Consider the following 20,724-nt stretch of genomic DNA (forward strand, 5'->3'; position numbering starts at 1 on the left):
CTGCTGAGCTTTAGGCAAATTCAGCTCTGCCACCCACACGACTGGTGGAAAGGGCTGTGCGCATCCTCAGCTTCGCTAGATCAACCTAACTTCATATTTCTTTGGTATAGTGTATGAGGTGGGCATGTGAGCCATTGGGAAAACTCGCTAAGTTCTGTGAAATCCGAGGTAACTAAACATGCTGTTAATTGGTGGATGTTATGCTTAGATTCTGAGTAAGTTTAAGGCCAAAAAGTGCTCTAAGTTTTTACCTGGTTCCAGTGAACATGCATGCTGAGCATAATATATACTTCATGTGTATTTTTTTACAAATCATTTGATCTAGCTAGTGTTGTCTGTTAGCAGCCATAATTGAGGTCAAAATAAGTGGGCATCTGCTAATGTTTAAATTGTCAGATACAGATTTTTTTTCATTGCTACATGCATTCATTACCATAACTTTGTATTACTTTTCATTTCCTTTTCAGTAAAATAGAAGAATATGTGATGAAACTGTGCAAGTGCAGAGATAGATGTGAATTTTGTCTGTTACAATTGATTTGGGTTTGTAAATTTGTCATGAAAGTGAATAAATTTGAAAAGCCATGCTGAAGTTTATCTGTGTACTAAAATATGTGTGTTAATATGAGTGTGAATTGTCAGGTATAACTGGGGATCTTACATGTGATTTTTGTCTTTATCTCTGTAGGTTCGAAAGCATGTCAATGACCTGTATGAAGACCTAAGAGATGGACATAACTTGATCTCACTTTTAGAAGTCCTTTCTGGAGACACCTTGGTAAGCTTTTACATAGGAATACAGTGGTTCCAGTTTGTTATGTATACGTTTGCTCTGTTTGTTAGCTCTTTAGGTATTGACTGCTGGAGGTTTCTTTGATATTTTATAAAATCTGTGACTTGATACAAAAGACGCAAGTTTTATTTCTGTTGGTAAAGTATCCCACTCTGAATTTTGTGGGAGAGTACAATCTGTTCTCTTCATTTCTTGTAGTCAGTGAGACTTCCTTTCGTAATAGGCTAATGCGCTATTTTTTCTGTTCTTCCCTTTTCTTTACAGTTTTTCTTTTAACAATTACTGGATGCTTAAAGTCCCTTGGCATTCCAGGGAGTAACTTACAAATAGCAAGGATAAAATGTCCCTGAAATTGTCTAACACTCCTCAGGTGTCATTTCCTTTCTTTGTGAGCATTACTTCCCTTGCTTGGTATTTGTTCTCTTCATTATGTTCTTCTTTTCATGCTCTTCTTTTCATTTGTGGTCTGTCTTGTGTTTTTGCTGTCCTGTCTCCTGTCTGTTATATTCATTAGCCAAGAGAGCGAGATTTTTTGAAGACCTTACGGTTGGTGAGTTCTACAGAAGCATGCGCAAATGAACAGCATGAGGATGTGGAGGATGAGGATAAGGGGGTAGGTGCCGACCCCCATAACTGTACTAACGTAGTGTTTGAAGTGTGGTGTTTGCTCATGTAAATTCTTAGTTTGGTGTGCTGCAGTAGTGTGCTGTAGAAAGGTCAAAGAAATCTTGTTGGTAAACCAGGATACCTATGTTTGTGATAAACGTATGATAAAGACAGATTTTTATTCAGCTTTTTTCTGAACAGCTGACACACAAATGTATTTGACATAATATTGGATATTTTGAAATGAGGCAATTCAGATGTGCAGACCTAGTTGTTAGAGTTTATCAAATGTAATAGTTATTTTTATTGAAGCAGATAGTCAAAGTGACAGCTTGATGTAGTGGCTGCTACATATATGGGTTGTTTGCAGAGTTTTTCTTTCTCACAACAAATGCTGAATTATCATTTCATTGTATTTTAACCATCCAGAAGGGAAATATCTACTTACAAAGTGTAAAATTTTGAGTGTTTATTAGTCCAAGTGAGCTGTTTCATGCCTTTGTAGACCTGACATTATTGACCTTTGCTAAAGCAACTTGCAGTCATAGGGCCTGAGTACCTTCTGGGCTCCCCGTGTGTTGCGTTGCAGTTTTAAATTCAGTGGCATTTTTGGGCTTTTTTTTCCTGAGGCATAACATAACTCAAAATGGTGCATTGTAGCTGTACATTTAAAAAAATATTTCCCCTCTGAGATGCTATACCTAACTATATAGTTTGGGATTTATTATACCCTCTTTCTTGTGGGAATCTGGGTTCCAGATCTGCAGTCCTTCAGTCCATCTGGGGAAGTGACTTGTTAGCGAGGGATGTGGGGCTTGATCCTGGGCTGTCCATATGAAATACAAGGAGCTAAATTAAAGGTTCTATAATGCAAATTAAAATTCTTTGTGTCTTAGTTTATGCTTCTTAATTCAACTTCATTTTCCCATGTTTTCTTTCGGCAAGCGTCGGATACTCCACAGGGCAAAAAAACAGGCAGTTGAGGAAGGCTTGGGCTTGTGTCTGTGTGTTTCACAGTGATTGACTGAGGAAATACTCATATGCAGGGGTGATCCCTAGCAATTACAGTCCCCTTCAGTTTATTGCTGTGAAAGTTTTTGAAAATTCTGAAATAAGAAGAATAGAAGGATTTGGATATGATGATGATATAAATTTAACTGCTTTCCCATGGCTGATCTGTGACAGCTAAGTAAAATATGCTTTTTCTGTGTGATTCTTCTTCTTGGTGATTTTATGCTAACTGCATGCAGTTTTGCCATCTTTCCATTAACACACCACTCATGCTTATTTTACAGTTTCTTCTTGCTAGTTTTGACTTTGCTGTGAGAAGAGTGATTTGTTAGGTTTTTTTTTTCACGCTTTGCAGTGTTCTATGCAAGTCAACAGTTTAAACTTACAATATATACAGCTCTAGAGTGTATTTTTCTATTAGGAGGAAGGTATTCTCTTCATTAGATGCTTTAAATAAATATGTATCTATATCATAATGATTATGCAGTCTACTGTAAATAAAAAACATTTAATCATGAAGTTGTATACAGAGGTAAGCTTTTCCATCACAGAGTTTACCAGAGCAACATAAAGGTCCATGACATTGCTTTTATCTTGCTTTGCTTAATATGTTGTAAATATTTAATAATAATATATTACAGTTTAGTTTCAGTAGGTAGATTCATGTAGGGACTTTTTTAGCCCTCTTGGCTTTAATAATACTTCACAGGGGGACAACTGCCAGCCTGCATGGATCAAAGTTGGAGTTGGAGACCGCTGGTCTCTCTTACAATCCACTGTGCTGAAAAATTTAAACTACAGTTTAAGAAAAATATTACTAAAGCACACTTTTCCACCAAAAGTATTGGCTTCATTAAAGATGTAGTGCCTCAGATGTTTTATGTGGCGTCTTTTAAATGAAACTTTTTTTGTCTGAAGAGAAAATCTCACAACTATTATTTTATAATTTTAGCCCCGAGAAAAAGGTCGGATGCGTTTTCACAGACTCCAGAACGTCCAGATTGCACTTGACTATTTGAAAAAACGCCAGGTATGGTGAAAAGTTTAATAAAAAACTTGAAAATTTCATCACCTGTAGTTAATAAAAAATAAGCGTCCTACTTGGTCTTTTATACATGTTGTATAATAGCTGCTGGTGTAGGCCTGGTTTGATCTGAGGCTTGAGACGGTTGAGAGATGTGGCAAAGGTAACTTTACATCACCCTTGTCTGAACAATAACATTACCACACTTCACGTGGTATATGATGTTACAGAGGAGAAAATTATGGATAAGATCCTCAGGAGTTGTGTTTACAGTAGATTTGACTGTCTTTTATGCTTGTCCAGACACTAGCTAGTATGAAATTTTCTTCACAATCTGATTTTTAGTGCAAAATGCAGATTCAGAGAAATTGGAACATTGCGTGGGAGTTCCTTGGTTTGATGATGTTTGTTTGGGAAAACTTTCTCAAACCTTGATCCTGATGAAAGCAAAGCTGCTGGTGCCCTGGAAAGGCAGCGGAGTCACCTGGGCTGTGGAAGATTCAGGCTTAATTTCACCTTTAAGCCAAACACCCAAAATCCACACTGCTGGGTGGTTTTCCAGTGCTGCAATTTACTTTCCACTTCCAAATTTCTTTTAAACACTTAGAGGATTCCTGCTTTCTTCCTTTACAAAATGTCAATATTAAAAAATAGCCATAACATGGATGGAAGGAAAAACTGCCTCCTTACCGATCTCATCCAAATGACTTGATACTGGAAACCTGCTTTCTGATCAGTCAATTTTATTAATTTATTTACTTATTAAATTTAATTTGCTATTTGAAAGGTTTGAAAAAATATGAGGTAGCAAACCACAGAGAGGTACTTAATGTGGTTGTAAAAACATTTTTTTTTTTTTTTTTCGTATTCTGAGTGAAATTGCAAACCATCTCTTGGGTCACTGAGTGTGTGTGCACTGAGAACTCAATCCTGCTTCGCTGAGTTCAAAGCAAACTTTTCTGGTTAACCTAAGTGAGCCACCAACAAATATGCTGTGAAGTAAATGACAGGCTACTTGAAATGACAGTCATTTGTGCCGTACCATGCCTTGTTTATGCGTGACAGACCACACATATTAAATGCGGGAGATGAAGGATCAGGTCATCCTCATTTTATGAATGTGTGTGTGTCATTGGGACCCGCAAGTCTCCATCATGCAGCTGTCAACTGTGATCTGAGAATTTTTGTGCTCTCTTTAGCCTCGCAGTTCTGTGAAGATGTCTGTGCTCCACTGTACAGAATGCTTGTAGGGCAAGTTGCCAACAGGACTTGCATTTGATGAAAGTTTCAACCCCATGTCAGGCGTTTCTAAACCATATTGAGGAGGAACTTGCTCAGGATGGCTGTACAGTCTCCAAATACAATGCTTTGTTGTGATTGTAAGGCAGATTGATAAGGTATAGATTGTAAGGTATAGATTGATAAATTTGGAGCCTGACTTAGAGTAAAAAGCAAAGATATTTGACTATCTTGTAGAGTTTTGCCAAACACAGTTTTTATAATGCAGTGGGAACAAAACATTTGTATTTGTTTATGATTTCTATTTTGAACTGTGGAATACATTTTCTTCCAGAGACAGTGCTTTTGGTTTAGGGTGGTGGTTTGTGTTGTTTTGTTCTTTTATTTTTTTTTGTTACCTAATGGTTAAGATTATGTCTGCAGATCAAGAAGAGGACATGCCTTTGCTTGTTAGTTGTTGATAACAGGGTATATGTTGAAAAGCACGTGTATGTAACTTTACTAAGAAGCAAAAAAAACCCACCCTTTTAGCCGAGTCATCCTTAATTGCTAGGCTATAGAGGTACATAATACATACAGAGAAATTAAGTAATAATAGTAATACAACAAAGAAAATAGAATTATTGAACTCACTATGGATGTGAGTTTATTGCCACAGCAAAAATCTCAGCCTTTGTTTTAATTCTGTTAACTATTTCATGTTTGTAGCACTGCCAATGAGTACAATGGAAGAAGCAATAGTAACTGCTATGATTATTGAGCCGTTGGTTATTTAAACATGACACTAAACTCCTGGTTTGATCAAGCCAGACTGTTGTATTATAGCAGGCCAGTTCTCCTGCTGCTGAATTGTAGCTTTGGTGCAGGAGAATGTGGTGGGGAAGAAAGGTGGTGAGAGCTTCCCAGGTCTCAGCATTGCCTGAGACTGATAACACCACAGTTCTAGTTCATCGTATTCTTGTTTCCCCCTCTGAGACAGCCTGAGGGGAAGGGTATTTGGCACAGGGAGCGGATCTGCTGGCGTAGTGACAGCTGAGGCATCTTCTCAGCTTGGCGTGGATGGGACAGGGTGATTCCTGGTGCGCTGCTTACAGCCAGAATGCAATTCCTTTCCACTCTTGAGAATTAAAAAAACCCAACAGAGTAGGCTTGGGAAGTGAGTAATGCATCCTTTATAGTCACGTCTGTGTAATGCAACATGCATTTGTGACATGTGTTTCAATTTTGTATGTGTTTTCCTTTTACCATGGCAGGTGAAACTGGTTAACATTAGAAATGATGACATAACAGATGGGAATCCCAAATTGACTTTGGGGTTGATATGGACCATAATTTTGCACTTTCAGGTAAGTCCAGTTTTGCTTGATGGTATATTTTGGTCACATTCTTGCATACAGTTAAGATGAATGTATCAGCTTAGAACTCCATAGAGGCTGTGCAAAAATACAGATTCTGTCTCTTCTCTAATGTGTATTTGAAGGTTTCCATGCTGTATTTTGCAAGGGGAAGTGAATCTGAAGGTGGTGTTTGTTTGCTGATTTCCTGTCTGGAGTGAGAGAAAAATACCTTGGTCTTGAACATGATTAAAGACAAAAGTTGGTGTTTTTCCTTCTAGCGCTTGGGCAAACCAGTCTTGTTTTATTCTGCAGACTTCTTTTGATGAGTATTAAAATATATTAAAAGGTCTAAAATATTTTTTTAATTCTGAATTTGAGTTTCTCTGCTGATACTAGTATGTTAGTGAACACGGCTCAGCCTTTTTGAGCAGTCCCTCACACTTGGGCACTAGTGTTTGGCTCCAGTGCTGGTCAGGCGGGTCACACTAGGTGGCACTCTGGTTGTTGGACACTGAGGGGATTGTGTACAGTATAATGCGGCCTTACAGTGTGTGGTGTTAAATTGCTCCTCAAAATGAGGCTTTCACGATGGCCCTGACTGTAGATGATGTAATTCAGATGACAGATAATTCCCATTTAGTGACTGCAGCATTGTTAGTGATAAGCTCCCTGCTGTACAGGCATTTTAAATGATCAGAAAATTACTTGATCATACAGAAGAAGCATGGTTCACTTAGGAGCATTGTGTAGTGATTTTATGACTGGAAAAAAAATTCTTGAAAAACCCTCAAAGCAAAACGGCTGCTAGGATCTACTTTGCCTTTCTGCAAATCCTAGTGAGGAGCAGAAGGTATGAATAGAGCCAATGTGGCCCTGGTCTAAACAGGGTGCACAGTTTAGGCCAGGCCAGTGCACAGGGTAACAGAGAAACGATTAACTGCTCACTACTAGTGAGCACCTGAAGCTCCTTCAGCCTCCCCTGTTGTGTGAGTCTTTGCTTCCATATGGTTATACAGAGAAAGAAGGCTGGGCTTAAACATATTTAAGCATGACTCTCAGTGATTGAGGCAGTGATTGAATGCTGTTGTGTTTTAAAAAATAAAGATTATTAAAAACTTACTAATAAAAGCTGTTAGTTGAAATAAACTTTTGACTTGATATATGTTTTATCTTTCTGAACAAGTTTTTGCGGGATGAAATTTAGTTTTTCTCACTAGCTGAAGCACAGGACTTCTAACGCAAATTTGGCTACTTAGAAGAAGTGATGAAATTTAGTTATAGCTGTAAGACACTATGAGAAGAGAAAACATTTATATAAAGTAATTTGGGTTAACTGGTGTGATAATGTTTTTCACCTGTAAGGTATCCACCTCCATATGAAATGTGTAGCAGCATTTAAATTGTAGCTGAAACACGCTTCCCTCTGTCCTGACCCCCAGTAACTACCAACTAAATCTATCAGTGCAAGTCAGATCTTGCAGACCTGTCAGCTCTTATTTTTTTCAAAATAATATCTTAAAAAAAATAGTGTTAAATTAATTTTAAGAATGAATAGTTTTTCTTGGACTAAATATTAAGCCTTATTAATAAATGTGAAAGAACTGAAGAACAGGATTTTTTTAAAAAATATTTTCTGTTACTTTGCTATTATTGGGTGCTGTACCTACGCTGAATGCAGAAAGGATTTGTAAGGTGATGTAAGAGACATCCTCTGGGCTAATCTGTGCTACGCTGGCATTTAGGGGTGTCTCACTTCTTTTGAAGTATATGGCAATTTAATGTCATTGACACCCTTTTGTGGCTGATTTGCCTTCAGAATGTGTAAGGAAGTTCAAAAGAATGTGCATGCTTACACCTCACATACTTTTTTTTGCTTCACTTAGATTTTGAATGAGAGAAAAATCTGAGCAGAAAAGTCTAATAGCAGAATCTTCACAAAGGGATGAAGTTTCATGGCAATAACTCTTTATGCATGGAGTAATTCTATAGATACTGGGAAAGCTATGGTGAGATTCAGTTTAAAGTTAAGACATCTAAATCCAGGTGCTTATGGGGAGCTGTGTTCATATGCATTAAGTGTCTAAATTGTCCCAGTAATCTGCTAATCTGAGTGGCAGAGGTTTAGTCTACACGGCTAGTACAGTTTAGAGAGTGAGTCAGTGAACCGGCAACTAGAGGCTCGCTCCATTTGACTGAATGTAAACATCTGTGGTGGTGGAGATTTATGAGATACCCACCTGAGTGTGAGAAACATGACATAGGTTTTATGGGAGACCCATCATCATCTGAGAAGAGACAGAACAGGCAGGATAAACTGCATCTGAAATGGTTGTAAACGAGTTTAGCAACAGGTCAGAGACTTGCAGGGCAAGTCAATACAGTGGGTGAGGCTGCTGGAGCAATTCAGACCCCCTGCAGTAGGTACCTAGAGTACCTGCTGAGTGCTGTTGTGATCTGAGAGGACACATCATATTCAGTAGAATATGCAGTATCTGCTATCCCCATGTAGATATCTTGGACAGTTTTAAGTGTCTCACATGTTCTAGATGACCGATTAACTTTTCTTCTTACGTCTCTATTTGAGGGTGTGAAACATAACTGTTCAAGATCCATTGATTACACTAAATAGATCTCCAGGGTTTTGGATTCAGTTTCCTAAAGACAGGTGGCATTTGAGGGACATCTGAGGTGTGCTAGAGTATTGAAGACATGTGTGGGGTTCTCTGATGAGACACCAGATCTATGAGAGACCCAAGCTCTTCTAGACCTGCAGCTGGAGGCTAGTTGAGATACAGCAGGGTGTCTCAAAGAGCTCTAGAAGGTCACACTTAGGAAACTTAAATCTTGCCACCACTGGATAAAATGGGCTCTTCAAGACATAGCCAGTATGTAACCATGTATATGTAGACACCTGAACTGTGCCTTAAATTTTCCTAGTGTTTGCAGAAGTAGTTTACCTTCTCAGTGAGTTTAAGGAGTTATTTACTCTGTGATGTTACTGCTGCCACTCCATCATTTAAGTGTATTCTAATAACATTGCAGCCTGGGAGGTAGTCAAGATACCAGGGATTTTTTTTTTTTGGCTGTTGTTTGTGGCTGTTTGTTTCTCTGAGTCATGGCACTTATCTGGAGGATATTTTTTCAAAACAGAAAATCCTTATGAGTATTGGGATGAATTTAGGAATGATTTAGGGGAAAGACATGATGAACAAAAATAAAAGTGATATATATTTGAGGATTATGTTTCTCTTGCATCTGAATTATGTCTAGAGATGGTTATGGCTTTGTAACTTGGTACCCATAATTAAATAAATATAACTGAGTTATTCCACTTTTGCAGCTGCACAAGTCCAGAAATTGTACATTCTTCTGTGTCCCGAGTAATTACTTATAAGACATAGAAAAGATGGAATGGGAAATCCGGTGGTTTATTGAACTGAGTGTGTTAGAAAATAATTTGTCCTGTGTGTATCAAAAATCCCTGAGACATGTCTGTTGTTAGGATTTAGGCAAGTTTTCAATATTTCACATGCTTTTAATATTATGTGACTTTTTAAAAACTAGGTTTTGTAATGCAATAACTATTGCAAGTTATTTTCCTGGCACCTGTAGAACATGCTCAATCACATTGCAGTATTTTATATAATTATAGGCTGTATGTATAAATGTCCAAATTAATACTTGATTGGACTCCTCATTCAACACCCAGTATATTTTCACTGATGACACTGGAGATGAGCAACTGTGAATGAAAGCAGAAATTTGCCTCAGTAAATAACCACAATTTTAGTAAGATAATTTCTGTGAAAATTTGTCATAATTTCTTTTCAAACGACTGCAAACATTCTTTAATTTATCAAATGTTAAATATTTTGAATAGTTTGCAGTGGTTTGGAGAAAAAAAACAAAACAAAACAAAACACAAAACTTGAAACTTCGAACTTTAATGCATCTGAGAGCAGGGCTTTGTAAACTCAGACCTTAAAAAATCTCTGGAGCTTCTAAGTCATAATTCAATGGACTTTTTCAGTTTCATCATAATTTTGCACCTCAGGAACTGGTGTGAAACACTTTTCCTTCCACTCTCCCTAGCTCCCCGCTGTCAGGCCTCTTTGTAGGATGCTCCTTTTCAAGGCTTCAATCGATATCATTTTTCTTACAGGGCAGTCAGGCTCCTCTGGCCAGGTGGCTGCTTTCTCTCATGCCTCTTTGGGGCATGTGTAACCTCTTCGTCTTTCGCTCGTAAGCCAGCAAATACTTTTTGTTTGCTGCTGACCCTCCATAAACCATCAAGCAAAATGATTTCTTTATCAGTCCGCCCTGATACAGTCTATAGACTGTTCGCTTGGTCCAGCAGATCAGACGTTCAACTTCTGCCTGTGTTTGGCAAAAAGATAAGAAGGGTGCATTTGTTTGCAGTTGACTTGGCTGAGATAAAAGATGACTATGCAGCTGTTTCTCAAGTTCCCAATACCCCTTACTGCAGTCAGGGGTTCAGAGTCTGCAATGCAGGTAGTAATTTTGAAGTACTCTTGGGTTGGTCATGAAGGTTGTGGCCATTGTACAGGGTGACCAGAGGAGGAGACACCTCAGCTGTAGTGGCCCATTCCAATGCATGACATGCAGAAGGCAGAGGAATAATGGGATGCTGTGGGACCCATACACCCTCCTCTGCTTCAGCTCTCTTCTGATAAATCTGTGATGGAGTCACTACGTGAGAGATGCTACCTGCTCTCCTTCTCCCTTCACAAGGAGTGAAGTTTAATCTGCTTTAAAACAGCTAGAACAGTTCGAGGTCTGATCTTCTCAAAGATCTGAAGATGGGGCTGTGTGTTCAGTTGTCTAATCTCTGATGATAAGTGGTCGTGGGGGAAGCTGCACTCTATCCGGGAGCTGCAATTCCCAGTCATTAGCCATTGCAGCAGACCTGTCATTCAGCATACGATGGGTATACTCTTCCTGTATTTTATTCCTCAACTGAGCTCCTAGTTATCTCTTCCCGAATTCTTCAGCAATAAAAATAAATGCTGACTCATAAAATGAGTGTGGAGTTCTTGGAATTTTTGGGACTCATCTGAATCACAGCAAGGACAAAAGGCTTTTAAGGCTGGTTGCAGAGTCATATTTAGACTTCATCTCTACAAGTACCGGGATATCTGCAGCAGGATAAGATATACAAACAGAGAGCTCATCTGTTTGATTCGTTTTGTCCTTCATCCCATAAAACCATCAACAAGGAACAATTTCCTCTTTCAGTAAGCTGTCTCCCTGGGTATAAAACATCTGTTCAGGGTCCTGACTTTTGGTACCTCAGTGGTACCTGAAAGCTGAACAGCTCTTTCAGATTTTGAGCAGTGGTTGCCAGGACAGCTCGAACAGCTCCAAATATAACCTTTGTTATGTTGTGTGCTGGCAAGCCTTTATTTTTTGCCTTGTTCTCTTATCTTGTGCTGCTTTACTTTTCACTTTCTCTTTGGCTTATGCTTATCTCTCTGTCATTCTGCATGTGATCTTCAGGCTGTGCTGGTGATCTGGTGTGCTGTTTTAGTACCATGAGATGATGTCCCATTTATGCAAAAGCCTCCATTGCTTTTGCTGTGCTGCATCAACAACAACAAGACGAGGAAGGGATCTTCAATCCAAAACTACCTGAAATGCATTCCTAGTAGGCTCTTGATCATGTTATTCTAGGACAAAAGATATCAGGTGTGGTTTGATTTGGCAAAGTGAAATAACCTTTCCTTTATGACGTTTGCTAACTATATAAAACCAATTATAAAGCATAAATTAGCAGTGCACACAGGGTGAATGGTCTCAGTATTTTGCAGAGTAACAAATAGATATTCAACAATGTTGCCACTTTAATGTGCAATACATCTATCTCTTGTTAAGAGCATAATGCATTTCGCAGTCGTGCTTGCCAAGTTACAGAAATCTATGGTTAAATGCAGACTCAAACAGATCTGCATGAGTTATTTCATATCTCGATGTTAATCTTTTGTTTGCCATGTCTTAATGTTAACCTCTTGTTTGTGATCAAGCAGCCTCTAAGGCAGATCAAATTGGAGACAAGTGTTGGTCTAATCCTTTATTCATGTTATACTTCTTAAGGGTTTATGTGGCAGAAAAAGTCTTTTGCTAATCTCCCCTTAAAACTTTCCAGCATTGGTGAGTATAAATTTGTATCTTTGGGTCTTTTGTTAACAAAAACAAACAAACCACAAACAAACAAATCCATTATAGTATTTTAACAGCTTTGATGATCTGGATCTTCGGCATTAGCCAGTGCTGAGCTTCCATTTGAGTCTTTCCAGGTATGTGAGACAAATCGCTGGTGTGGTCAGGTCTTTGCTATGTTTTGGTGGTTCTTGTTGCCTTCAGGGTAGTCTCCTTTGGTGCTTTAGAATGCCGTCTTTCTTTGTGCTCACAGGCAGGGTTTAGAGGGAATTTCAACTTCCCTTTTCTGAATTTCCAGTTCAGTCCTGTTGTCTCTGTCTCTTTCCTCACTGAGACCAACGTTACAACTGTAATAGAATTTAAATTGGCTGAAAGTGGTTATTTTTCCCTTAGTTACTCACATTTTCATTTATCATCTTCCCTTAACATGGAATATGATTTAGTATAGGTTTTTTATATTAAAAAAAATACAACTGACATACATGCAATTTGTCAGTTCTCTTGTCCTTGATCTTTTCATTGGTTCAAGAGCATAAGTAACTTCCAAAAAGTAACTTTATTGTCGCTTTAACTTTGTTTAATGGAAAAACAAGGAGCACTAGAAAGAATTGTTAATATAGAGGTGACAACTATCTCAGGTAACAGCTGGTAAGTATTGCTACATTGCTTTAAAAGTATCAAAAATACATATTTCTTAGCTGTTTCTAGGATGATAGAAAGGCACAAATACTACCCACAATCTGTAGAGACCTATTAGCAATGCATTTGTTCCTAGTGAATATTTAAAAATTAATAGCTGCAGATATAATCTGCATTTAACTAAATTGACCTGGAATATGCAGCAGTAAGCCAGGATTGTTGGGAGCTCTGAGCTTGTAACGAGTGTTTCAGAACCGGTTCTTGTATGTTTGCTACCGCAAATTTTAAATTCCACTTCAGAGGCACCTGATTTTCTGAAAAAGTGAATTACTTAGTCTTAAGAAAAAAAAAAGGTAGATTTAAGATACGTATAAAAGAGGATGTGCAAAATCAAAGGCTTTCTAAATTACCGATTACATTACAAGACACAGATTGTCAGGTATAAAATAACAGTATGTGTTTCTTCTGACCTATCTTGATTTGGATTTTATTTGAAATGTTTATGACAGATTAACACCAATTTTAACAGGAGTTTTGAAATAACAGAGAATTCTTTAGGGACGTTTTCTCTTTAGTATTACATGGTATTGTGCTGATTGCTAAACATGTAAACAGCTTTTAAAAAAGTATATACTAAATCACACTTCATTAGAACTCAGTCTAATGTAATTATTGTTTAGAAACCTCAGTGCCTGTGTGTCTTAACTGAAGTATGCCACTTGCACTAGAAAACAAAAATGTGCAGTATTTTTAAGCAAATTCTTAACTCCCATGAAATTTGTCAATAAAGAACAACATTGGTACTGTACTCATCTTAGTCTGTATCTACTTTAATATGTTTTTGATCAGAGAATTAATATAGCATGAACTTGCAATTTTTCATTCAAATGCTGGGCAGGCTTGTCTTTAACCTTTTACATAATTTCTACTTTATCAGGTAGCTGTAATAAGTCTGTTTTTATGAGTGCATAATGTAATATTTCATAATTGTTGTAATATATCTTACCATATATTATTATTAGAGATATTATTATTAAACCAGAAGCTATACATGTATGTAATTAAATCAGTCTTGGTCTGTTGCACTGCAAAGTCCTGAATCTTCTGAGAGAGGAGAAAGAAAGTCATATTTTCAAGTGTAAAAGCCATTTGTTTGTACAAACACAGCAATGTCATTTCCAAATACTTTTTTTTAAATGTGCCTTTCTATTAATTAAGGGGAGGACAAGTCAGGACCCAACTCAGTCACATGTGGATATGTGTTTTAAATCAATGAGTCCTCTGGGCTATGACTGAAAATCACTTTTCTAAGCTGACTAGAATACAGCTTTGTACTGTGAGTGTAGGGAGCAAATGTCACAACCGCACCTGTATGTTAAGTGTACTATAAATGCAAACACAAACTGAGGCCATGAAAGAGAGTGTGGTCATGGCATAAGCATCGACTTTGGAAAGAAACACGTCGGTATTGTGCCTGTGTGCAGCTGCCTGTCTGCCACTGTACAGGGTGTTCTCTGACAGCCTCCTAGCCCCTTCGTGTTACGGTATAAAATTCTGTTGGAAATTCTTTGTAGGTTGATCCTACTTCTTTGTTATATTATTTATTCTAGATGAATCAGACGTCAGTAAAATCTCATAGTGGAACTGGCCCCTGGGGACAAAGTCTCTGGGTTTTATTATTGCAATTCCTTTCCAAGGAAAACTCAATGGTAACGCTTGATAGCGTCACTGGCCTGTTCTTTCTCAGCATGAGGAACCGTACACACTGACCCCTGCTGATGTGTGTTGGTTTTAGTAGGTTTTGCATATCAGTAACAAAAATGACGTGGAAGATTGAAAAGATATTTTCCAAACAAAGTATGCTGGTGATTAGACTTGCATTTGAATATAGTGTACATTTGTACCTAGTTTCAGGCGTGGTTAGATGCTTCTTAGATGTTATTATTTAGAACTACACAGAAATGCCTACGGAACAGGAGCATGGGAGGAGGATAAAGCTCCATTCTTACAAACTGTAGCTTTGTGGACAGTTTCTAGACAGACTGGCTCTTGTGTTTTGTTTCACCTTTATCTGCCAAAAGGTTCAAATCTGTTCCAAAGTTCCAGCTCCCAGGACATGGCACCACTGCCCTGAGCAAGCTGTTGTGCTTTTATTATAGTAGCGAAACAGCAGGTTATTTATAGCTGACAAATCAGTGAAAAATCACATCAACTGCTATGAAAACTCCACATACAGATAAAAATTTGACCCTCAACAAGCTGTCAGAGCAATCTCTGATCCTCCACTTTAATCTTCCTTCTGTGGATCATTGGATCCGTAATAAAAACATGAATTGCAAACCAAATCTGCTAGCTAAATCCCTGCTATTTGCTGCCCTGCTTACTTTTGGATTTGGAGTATAGCTAATAGTTTCAAAGGTTGCTGCATATTTTTCTACTTTATCTTGCTCGAGTTACTAAATAAAATGTCAAGTTAAAATGCAGGCGAGGATTTTCTGTTACTCATAAGTGCTATGTCATCTCTGTGAAAGGCCATCAGCGTTACAGCCCAGCACTGAAGCAGTCATGTTTATTTAAGAGGATTGGTGGCCAGAAATAAGCCACAGTGTCTAATCAGACACAGGCCCTGCCTGGGCACCCTGCCACAACGTTTATTGCGTGTGCATTTCTCATAAGCAAAATGGCTACGTACTGAGGAGGATGGACGTGAAGTCTGGAAGAAATTACGGTTCAAATGGCAGTTCTTAACTTTCTGAGGAGGATTTAAGTGTATGTAAATATACCGGGATGAATGGGACTGTGTGACTGTGAGTTACCGAAAGCCAAATGGGGAATGTCTGTGGATGCGTAAGGGCTGAAAAGGAAGAACAGTGTTTAGATCCCGCCAAAGCTCCCTTAAGTCCAGCTAAACATTCCCCTGGAAGAAGATATTTCAGAAGAAAAAGGAGAAAGAAGTCAACCGAGGAGGGACCAGATTCAGTACAGGTTAAAGAAAATGAAGAGAGAAGCCAGTATGAACTGGGGATTTCAGAAAACACCGAGAAACATCCCAAGGGTGTGGAATTGGCTGATTCCTTCCCCCGGAGAGTGACAGTGGCTGGTAATGCTCTGCCTGTGAGTACAGACCTTTCAGCTGATCTTACTAAAGCAAAAATCGTACTGGGTGAAACAAAGAGTGATACTCTTTGTGAGGACAGTTTTCAGGGTGATAATCAGAGGCTCTCCAAGTCTGATGAAACAGAAACGTGGTTAAAGGAGCAAGGCAAGAGGAGTTCAGAGAAACACTGTACGTGGAAGAGGAAATGCTTGGAGGATGACAAAAGGAGAGAATTTGCATTCCTGAAGAAATCTAGTGGTCTTTGTTATGGAAAAGCAGCCAGCTTGGATTCTGCTATCCACATTTTAGGTAGACAACGTGATGAAACAGTGTTAAACATAACTTCTTGCAGAGTTGTTGAAGATGTCCCAGAAAGCAGTAGATCTGGAAAGCTGCGTCACTTTCTTTCTGAAAGCAGGAGTGATCCGCTGCTTGAACAAAACAGGATTTATTGCTCTGATGCTGTGTTTTCCCAGCTGTCTAAAGAAAATACATTATTTAGCATTCCACCAAACAGGAACAAGGTAAATATTGTATATATGCATAGTGTATAATATTTGAAAGTTAAGTAAGAATAAATACTGAAACAGTATTTTTACCGTATATAAGCCTTTTACCCCTGCTATGATGCTACAGGTAGTCATAGGACAGGACATATTGCTTCATCTTTTCCACAGGTTAAGTAATATCTCTGTTCTTCCAGAGTGTTGATGTATCGTTGTGCTGTTTTGCTGTCTGTAGTCTAATGTGCTTCCTAATTTAGGAAAAATATTTCCGTGTTAAAGTGGTGGAGTGCATTTTAGAGAGTTAAGTTCACATTTAATGTCTGCAGTAAATGTCATCAACTTTTGACAGTCTTGTAATTCCTTTGGGCCCTGTATCAAGGAAATGAATATTTCTAATTCTTTTCAGTTATGGCCAATAGGAACTGAAGAGATAGAAGTATGTAGGCAGCTTGAAATAGAAAAAGTAAGCATAAATCATGTTAATAACTCTCTACACTTCTTTTAAAAGCTCTTTCCTCCCAAACTGTCTGTATGACCTATTAATAGTAGTTATTGAAATTCTGTCTTCCTCTGAGGGCAGGATTATTTTCCTTTTACAATAAAAGAAACCAAAGCATTAGGTTAGTTGTGGAATATTGGAAGGAAAGCAATTTTTTTTTTTCTGTTGGTATCCATGCTTACCAATTCAGTCCATATTACCAGTTTTGCCCCACTCATCTGTAAGTTTTAATCAAATGCTGAATCCAGGATCTGGTCCAAAACTGATTTCCCTTTCTCAACATGGATGTCTGAGCTTCGAGTTGGGTGAACAGAGGGAATGGACTTGTGCCAAAGGTACTCCTTCCAGCAAAGGGTAACTGCACTTCTCTTGTTTACATAATTTACTTTTGTAACAGATACTATATTTTTCTGAGCTTAGTTTTTAAATACAGATAACATACCAAATTACATCACACAGTACACACTAGTACAAATAGCCTCCTAATACACACGGAGATCTTTGCCCTTCTAATCTTAGCTGGAATTCAGGAACAGCTTACGGATGTTCTTTGATTTGAACAAAACGTCATTACTGAGTAAGAGAGTATGTCAGTTCTGCCAAGCATGGCTGCTTTTTCTGTATAATCAGAATAATACAGCTTCTAATATTGCTGCAGTTATTACTCCAACCAGGCATACAACCCTTGTTACCACAGGAGGAGGAAGGGAAACATGAGGCTTTTGTTGAGCACCTGCATCAATACTGAGGGCTGTGCTGGTGATATTGATAAAATACTGCATAAAGGTATAAATATGAAATCTGCTGACAGGTCAAGCTAAATGCCCAAGTTGCTGAAATGTCTGGTTTTCAGTTCAGCTCCCTTTCTCCACTCAAGATTTTGAGTATGAGTAATTTTAAGAGCACTTAGCTTTGACCTGAAAACAAATGCAGGAAGAAGACTAGATTTCAGACTCTAGCTTATTTTACAAAGTCATGACCACTTTCCTTTTGATTACTTTTGAGAACTGAATTAGTATTTGCATCTCTTGTATTTCAGTATAAAACAGTGAAGCTGTTACTTATCTGCAAAGTTCCTGTTACCAGCCTGAGCTGATACACAAGGTTTGCAGTTACCAATCTCAGTTTTTACCATTTTCTTTACTTTAATTACAGAGATCAGTAGCCTCCACTCACCATGTCAACTTATTCATGCTGTAATGTACTCTCAGCTTCCACAGTGCCCCAGATGTGCCTGATATTTGAAAGTGTGGTAGCTTTTCAAACTCAGAGACAGGCACGCAGAGGAAACTTATTGGTACAGCTGGCTAATATGCACTGTAACATGTTTTACCCTCTGAAATGCCTTAGTCCCCACTACTGGAATACATCCCTTAAGTTTCTGTCTGTGTTACGTCGTCTTATGCATGTAAACCAGTTACGTTTTCATGTTCAAATACATGCTACCTCAGTACCTCTGTTTTCCTATTTGTAAAATTAAGGTAAGCGGGGTGTTGTGAAGCTTCGTTCCTGACTGCTCAGTAATAGCTTTGAGAAAAAACTTTTTACTCTCTGATGAAGCCTTATTTCTGCAGCCCTTTGCTCCTAATGCAGGAACACGACTTCCTTGAGTGAGATACGCTCTGATACTGTTGTGACTCGGGGCTGTCCTAGAGCAGATGGCAGTTTGCACTGAGGTCGAGAAGTTGTGAGTCAAGACTGAAGGAGGTTTCCTGCAGCAGAGCCCTTTTCAGTGATGTTTTAGCACAATACAGGTAGAGTAGAAAATCGAGGCTGTAGTTTTGGTATCTCTACAGGAGATACTGCCGCCATGATATTTGATGTCTCCTGTGTTGAAGCAAGCTGTGGTTTTCATTCACTGTCAGCAAAAAACAGCTACCAGCTGGTTTTACCACCAGTGTTTGGTGATTGCCAGCTTGTGTCAAAACCCATGACTTGTGTTTATCACATCATCAATCATTATCATTATTCTTCCAGTCTAGTTTGTGGTAGTTTCAGTTCTGGTTTATGGACGTATATGTTTTCCAGAAAAAAAATTCTAATATGTAAAGAGAATAACTAATCTACTTCCAGTATTGAACTGTTGTCTTGGCTGCAAGTTCCTCAGCTGTTTTTTTGCCATGCATCTACATAGTGTCTGATACAGTGGATTTCTTATCTATAGTACTAACAATAATCTGGGAAAAAAAAAAAAAAACCACAACAAAAACAACAACAAAAAAAGGAAAAACAATGCATATTTGAGTCAGATTGAAGGCAATACACTTGTTTTTATATAAAAAATGTGGAATATTTGTAACCTGCATATTCAGCAGAATACTTCGGGCTAAATAGTGATATGTTTATTACTTCAGTTATTATTGGAAATAATTGTAAGATAACAAGACAACTTCCACCATCATATAATCTTGTATTATCTATTCATATAGTACAGTTAAGGGAGGAAGAGATACCGGTTGCTCTTCTGGAATGTGATTAGCACAGTAAAAATGCAAAAGTCAGTTTTGCTTTATTGGCATAGTATTGTTTACTTCCTTGTAATTTTCACAAGAAGCAGATGCAATCCACCTTAAATGCTGGTGAAGGAGATCTGTAATCATTGATGGAACTACAAAGCCATGGCTGGAAAGGTTCTGGACAGGTCATCTGGGTCATCTCTGTACATGAAGGCACAATAATTTCATGAGAACTCTTCTTGACTGATTCTTGTTCATCTGTGTCTGTCTTATTGGTGGTTTCACATGTCTCCTGAGTATTTATTCTAGTGCTCATCCGTCTTTTTTATTAAAAACTGGTTTTAGCTGAAAACAAGTATGGTCATTTTAAACTCATTAGTTCTCTTCTCATTGCCAGAAGAGTTGATTTGTTACCTTTTTTTGCAGCAGCATTTTATGTATTTGAAGACTGTTGTCACATCTCCCCTCAGTTTTTCCTACTTCAAATAAACCTAATTTTTCAATCTTTCCTAACAGGTCATGTATTTTTAGATCTTTGTCGTTCTTGTTTTTCTCTTTTGATCTGCTCCAACTGATGCAGTATATTTTGAAGGGTCTTGCCCAAAGCTGGACTCACAGCTCTGCAGAGCCTTGTGAGAGCTGAATTGGAGCATTTGAATTTATAGCCAAGTGGAAACTCACAAAGTCCAACTGTAACATCAGGGGAGATGACTTCTTGTGATCACGTGCAAGTTCAAATTCCATTCCTATAACTATACTTCCCTTAACATGTTGTCAACAATCCTTTTCAAACACAACATGTAACTATTTAGCTTAAGTGGAAAAGAGCATTTCAAAATCTATCCGTATTAGCATATTCTTTTGTCTCTTATTTCTTTGTGTTCTTCAGACTTTTCTGGTGTAAGGCTAGCTGACATCAGAATATATTGCATTATACCTCATACATCTCTAGCTTATTATGTACTTTTGTGCAGTTAAGTACATTATGTCAAGTTTGGACTTGCTTCAAAACATTTGGGATGAGATGGAATTGGAGGGAATACTCCTTACTTACTTTAAAAGTCTGCCTCTTCTTCTGTTTGCACTGTAAAAAATCAGCCACAGATATCCAGCAACCCTGTTGATCTCTTTTGGAAAATGTTCTCTGATCTGATCTGCTCTGCTCTGCTCTTTGGACTCAAAACTGCATCACTGAAATCACTGCGAAGAGTTTGAAGCTTTTTGGTGTATGGATTTTGTGTACTTTATGATGCAGAGAAAACTTACAGGCAGAGAAAAAACACATGCAGTAGCAGACGTGGGCTAGTTCTCCCAGTTAGAAGCAAGAAATAGAGTATTTA

At 38.1% G+C, this 20,724-nt stretch overlaps 1 protein-coding gene across 32 annotated transcripts in view; it reads left to right on the forward strand.

Moving 5' to 3' along the window:
• DST (dystonin) overlaps positions 1-20,724 on the forward strand; it is a 307,103-nt gene that overhangs the window by 115,233 nt on the left and 171,146 nt on the right. For 16 of the 32 annotated variants that reach the window (XM_071806938.1, XM_071806947.1, XM_071806950.1 and 13 more), the window contains 4 exons: positions 689-778; positions 1,308-1,406; positions 3,363-3,440; positions 5,927-6,019. In XM_071806938.1, coding sequence (XP_071663039.1) covers positions 689-778; positions 1,308-1,406; positions 3,363-3,440; positions 5,927-6,019 — 360 coding nt within the window. Of the gene's footprint in view, positions 1-688; positions 779-1,307; positions 1,407-3,362; positions 3,441-5,926; positions 6,020-15,419; positions 16,448-20,724 lie in introns of those variants that run through there. The other 16 variants (XM_071806944.1, XM_071806967.1, XM_071806968.1 and 13 more) reach the window with 3 other exon arrangements.

Source organism: Patagioenas fasciata, chromosome 3, assembly GCF_037038585.1.
Source record: "Patagioenas fasciata isolate bPatFas1 chromosome 3, bPatFas1.hap1, whole genome shotgun sequence".
NCBI classification, from domain to species: Eukaryota; Metazoa; Chordata; class Aves; order Columbiformes; family Columbidae; genus Patagioenas; species Patagioenas fasciata.